The 5,000-nt window shown below is 52.1% G+C and overlaps 1 protein-coding gene across 3 annotated transcripts in view; it reads left to right on the top strand.

Annotated features, from left to right (window-relative positions):
- ripor3 (RIPOR family member 3) overlaps positions 1 to 5,000 on the top strand; it is a 19,656-nt gene that overhangs the window by 7,634 nt on the left and 7,022 nt on the right. The window contains exons 2-9 of one of the 3 annotated variants that reach the window (XM_084704867.1): positions 2,410 to 2,520; positions 3,284 to 3,430; positions 3,574 to 3,652; positions 3,752 to 3,775; positions 3,877 to 3,930; positions 4,109 to 4,258; positions 4,668 to 4,731; positions 4,971 to 5,000. The exon at positions 4,971 to 5,000 is cut by the window's right edge and continues 14 nt beyond it. In XM_084704867.1, the coding sequence (XP_084560993.1) occupies positions 2,423 to 2,520; positions 3,284 to 3,430; positions 3,574 to 3,652; positions 3,752 to 3,775; positions 3,877 to 3,930; positions 4,109 to 4,258; positions 4,668 to 4,731; positions 4,971 to 5,000 (646 nt within the window). In that variant the 5' untranslated portion in view covers positions 2,410 to 2,422. Of the gene's footprint in view, positions 1 to 2,304; positions 2,521 to 3,283; positions 3,431 to 3,573; positions 3,653 to 3,751; positions 3,776 to 3,876; positions 3,931 to 4,108; positions 4,259 to 4,667; positions 4,732 to 4,970 lie in introns of those variants that run through there. The other 2 variants (XM_084704868.1, XM_084704866.1) reach the window with 2 other exon arrangements.

The raw sequence follows: 5,000 nt of genomic DNA, 5'->3' as shown, positions 1-5,000 counted from the left end.
GGAGGGATGGAGGCCTGGATGGAGGGATGGAGGCCTGGATGGAGGGATGGGGGGCTGGATGGAGGGATGGGGGGGCTGGATGGAGGGATGGGGGGCTGGATGGAGGGCTGGAGGGTGGTCGTTGACCAGTGGCCCCTGACCCCTGAGGTGGTGGAGGGGAACTCTGAGGGTCTGGTTGTGGACGTGTCAGCTGCTCACCATGAGGTTCTACCTCGTAAACACACACACACACACACACACACACATACCTCACACACCCTGTACCTCCCTAACATACACAAGCCTACGTGAGACTGAAACACAAGGAACTGATTTTGCCCACCCCCCCTTCCCCATGCACTCTCATTCTCTCTCTCCTCTCATTCTCTCTCTCCTAACATTTTCTTTCTCTCTCTCTCCCTCTCTTCATTTTTCTCAGTGGTGGGCTCTGTGCATTCTGAATGTCTGGGGAAGCCACACCAACCTTTTTTTATAGCGTTTTAACTGTGTGGTTTCATTGGTGAAGACTTTTTCTGACCAGACGCCAACACTCTGATTGGTGGGACCGCCAGACTTTTGTCAGGCAGTGAATGTTCCAGAGGAACGTGACAATGTCCTGTCACTGCTCAGAGGATGTATAGCCACCATGTGGAGAAGAGCTTCCATCTGTCGCTCCTGTTGTCCCCCTTTCCCTTCCTTTCGCTTCTCTTTCTTTCTCTCCTCCCTGTTCTTCGCCAGTCGGCTCAGCAAAACATGCCTCCACACACAAACAGGGGATGGAACACTCTGTAGCCCCCTCCCTCCTTCCCCCTCCCCCCTCCCTCCCAGAGCACACACCAGCCCTCTGGAGTGCAGTTTCCCCTCTGCAGCCTCCCAGGCTCCATCTCTCCTCCCCTCCGCCCCTGTATCCCCCCCCCCCATGTTCCCCTTTATGTGTCAGTCAACTCTGACCCACTGTATCATCCTCTGAGAACACACTATACTGGGTCTGCTCTCACGCACACTTTTGACACACACAATGCACTCCTTCTGAGCTGCGAGGAGCGCGATATATGTGTATATGTGTGCGTGTGTGTTTGTGTGTCTGTGTAGGGTGTGTGCAAGTATTGCTGGAAGCCAAAGGTCCTTCATGACTAATGTCCCCTGGGTGAACAGCTATGCTGCCCTCCCCCACTTCGTTAGCTGGGCCCGCTCCAGACAACCCTGAACCCCTCCAACCCGCCCCCCCCCCCCTTACCCCCAACACTGACAGCATGCCATTCGCTGGTTACTCAGACTGAGGAAGCCTCTCTGTTAAAATAACCTCACCGGATCGGTTTTAGTCTACAGTGCAGAAGACTGAGGGTTGGATAAAGCCTGTTACAGCTGAAGAGGGCTTGTTGGAGCTGGTCAGAGATGGTTAGATCTGAAGAGAGTTGGTGAGAGCTAGTGAGGGCTGGTTCGAGCTGGTTAGATCTGGTTAGAACTGGTGAGGGATCTATCCAAGCAGGACCTTGAGGCAGAGCTGGTCTACTTTAGCCCGTCTGTATGAGGAAGGCAGCCATACACACACTTAGACACAAACCAGCATTGATGAAGATGTGAGCCTGGTTACTCCAGTCAGTCTCTGGATTAGGGTTCACCAGCTGCTGGTTGGAAAAAAGAGCCATGTGCTATTAAGAATGTGCTGTCTACATCCTTAGACTGACACGCTTCAGTGGGACAAGCTCCCCGGCTGTGTGTTTGGCTGTGTGTTTGGCTGTGTGTTTGGCTGTGTGTTTGGCTCTGTGTTTGGCTGTGTGTTTGGCTGTGTGTTTGGCTCTGTGTTTGGCTGTGTGTTTGGCTGTGTGTTTGGCTCTGTGTTTGGCTGTGTGTTTGGCTGTGTGTTTGGCTGTGTGTTTGGCTGTGTGTTTGGCTGTGTGTTTGGCTGTGTGTTTGGCTGTGTGTTTGGCTGTGTGTTTGGCTGTGTGTTTGGCTCTGTGTTTGGCTCTGTGTTTGGCTGTGTGTTTGGCTGTGTGTTTGGCTGTGTGTTTGGCTCTGTGTTTGGCTGTGTGTTTGGCTGTGTGTTTGGCTGTGTGTTTGGCTGTGTGTTTGGCTGTGTGTTTGTAACTGGCAGGGGCTCTTAAGGCCACGTAGACCTGTGTTAATGTCTCCCCGGGATCATGTATGTTTGGATGGTGGACTAAAAATTTACCCATCTGTTTCTCTCCCTTTCACACACACACGCACACACGCACACACACACACTCACACTCACTGACACTTTATCACCTTTACCAACTTCAGTTTAACCCTGAAAGCAGACAGACTAAGTGTCTGGTTTACTCTGAGGGATGGGGAAAAGCTGTGGTGGTTCTGACCCGTGTGTGTGTGTGTGTGTGTGGTGTGTGTGTGGTGTGTATGTCTGTCTGTCTGTCTGTGTGTTGTGTGTGTGTGTGTGGTGTATGTCAGACAGGAGAGGGGGATGTCCGTGAAGCTGAGGTTTGAGGTCCCGGCGGAGGACAGTGTGATCCAGAGGAGTCGATCCTTCACAGGGTTCAGCTCCCTGACTGGACGCCAGCGGTGAGTTGCCATGGTGATCCAACCCCATCACCAAGCCCAGACGTCTACCCTTGGGCGAGAGGATATTTTTGTGGTCAAAGGTCACAGTGTGTTGAATAGAGCTCCTTCAGTTTAATGCCCCCTCTACTGAGCATAAACCCTTGATTGAACCCTGACCCTACTGGAACGCAGGACTGTCAACTAAATAACACAGGAACACAACCCTGGAATGTGCTTCCTGCTCTAAACAGACGGAGGGGAGGGAGAGACAGGGGGGTTCGTGGAGGGGGAGGGACGAAGAGTGGAAACTGAAGCAGCCTATTCTTTTGAAGGGCAGAGGTCAGAGGTCAGGGTCAGGGTCAGTGGTCCTCATGTGTCTTCATACTGAAGCTTTGAAGTTTTGGAACAGTGTGTGTGTGTGTGTGTGTATGACATCATGTGTAGCTCTTTTCTCCCAGCCTTACGATATCATAATGAAGAAACATGAGGACCTCTGACCATCTGCCACCCAGTCTCCCTCTCTCCCTCTCTCCCTCTCTCCCTCTCTCCCTCTCTCCCTCTCTCCCTCTCTCCCTCTCTCCCTCCCTCCCCCCCTCCCTTCCTCCCTCTCGGCATCCTTGTCTCCCTGCCTCTAGCTTACAGGGAAAGATATCTAGCACATAAAATCTGCAGAACTGGGTGTTATCTGATTTTCATATACATCAACGCCAGACACACATCCTAGAGGGCACAGGTGACATGAGTCACAAGTGACATGTTCCCCCCCCCCCCCCTCCCCCCGCAGGACTTCATCAGTGCGTAGTTCCCTCAGGTCCAAGGCCTCCTCGGGCAGATATCCCAGGATGCACCTCTCGCTGGGTCACGGAGGAGTCTATGGCCAACAGCCAGAGCAGGTGGAGAGGATCTTCAAGGCTCTGCGCAAGGGACTGAAGTACGTGCTTCAACATCTCTACAACCCTTGTGTGACCCTTCAGTCATTGTGACCCACCGTTGTGTTGTGACCACTTTACCTCATACAAAAACAAATAAAAAGCATGGTGATTAGTACCTTCATGGAGTCTGTGTGGTCCTCAGAGAGTACCTGGAGGAACATCAGGCTGAGATGGACTTCCTGTCTGCCCAGCAGAGAGACACCAAGAGAAACTCCAGGCTGGTGAGCGCACCATCTGCCATGTTGCAGAATGAGAAACATCAGGATCTGGATCTAGCCAGAGTGAGTGTGGTCAGATAACATGACATCCTTTGTTCTCAGGCTTTCCTGTATGACCTGGAGAAGGTAGGTACAACACATCGGCCAACAGCACGTCCTTCCGGTCTTTTCCCAGTTTCAGCTCTCATTTCCTAACCGTGAAACGCTGGGATCCTTCCCTCTGTCAGGAGATCAGGGCCCAGGAGAGGTTCATCCGCAGACTGGAGTTCCACATCAGCAAGGTAACCCCCCCCCCCCCCACAAACACACACACACACACACACACACACACACTGTCGGAGAGCTGGAGGTCTCTGGGGTGTGACACTGGTCGGTAGCCCCAGCGTCAGACCAACGTCTCGACGTGTGGTGTGACGGCTCTCTGAGGTGACGTGTGCTGGCTGCTGTGTCCTGCTGAAGGTGGAGGAGCTGTACGAGACCTACTGCCTCCAGAGACGTCTCTGCGAGGGAGCCGTCAACATGAAGAGAGCCTTCTCCCTCTCCCCCTCCTCTAGAGCCTCCAGAGACAGTCTGCTGGAACTCAGCCGCAACCACAGACACAGTCTGCAGGTGATGGACATGCACTACACACTCCAACACGCCACAACACACATCTACACACCACTACACACTCCTACACGCCACAACACACATGTACAAACCACTAAACACTCCTACACGCCACAACACACATCTACACACCACTACACACTCCTACACGCCACAACACACATCTACACACCACTACACACTCCTACACGCCACAACACACATCTACACACCACTACACACTCCTACATAGAACTGTCTTAACACCACAAGACATATCTACACACCTGCACACCTTCAGCGGACCCCAAAACACACCTGTACATAACAATACACTGCTACAAACCAGTACACATCAGAAATCTCCCTCTGTCTGTCGGACCGTCTGTCTGACTGTCAGTAGTAAGTCCCACTTGTCCTCTCTGTTCAGGACATGGCAGTGATGGAGGGGGAGCTGGAGATTCTGCTGGGAGAGCTGCACATCAAGATGAAAGGTATAGCAGAACACCGGATTCAGCTGCATGTTCTAGAACACAGGATAGAGCTGGAAGTTCTAGAACACGGATAGAACTGCGTGTTCTGGGCACATGATATAGTAACATGTAAAGAATTGCATATCTTTTACAGATCTTGTTTTAGAACATATGGCCCAGATCCCCAGCCACTGTCATGGAACATGTTACATCACATAGTACATCAAACTTCACATTCCTCTGAAATGATTATATTGCAGGATTGATTGGCTTTGCCAGACTATGCCCCG

The sequence above is a fragment of the Hypomesus nipponensis genome, chromosome 9 (genome assembly GCF_054491055.1).
Source record: "Hypomesus nipponensis isolate SF chromosome 9, ASM5449105v1, whole genome shotgun sequence".
In the NCBI taxonomy this organism is placed as follows: domain Eukaryota; kingdom Metazoa; phylum Chordata; class Actinopteri; order Osmeriformes; family Osmeridae; genus Hypomesus; species Hypomesus nipponensis.
The sequence above is the reverse complement of the archived record's forward strand: the minus strand, read 5'-3'. Positions and strand labels throughout refer to the sequence as shown.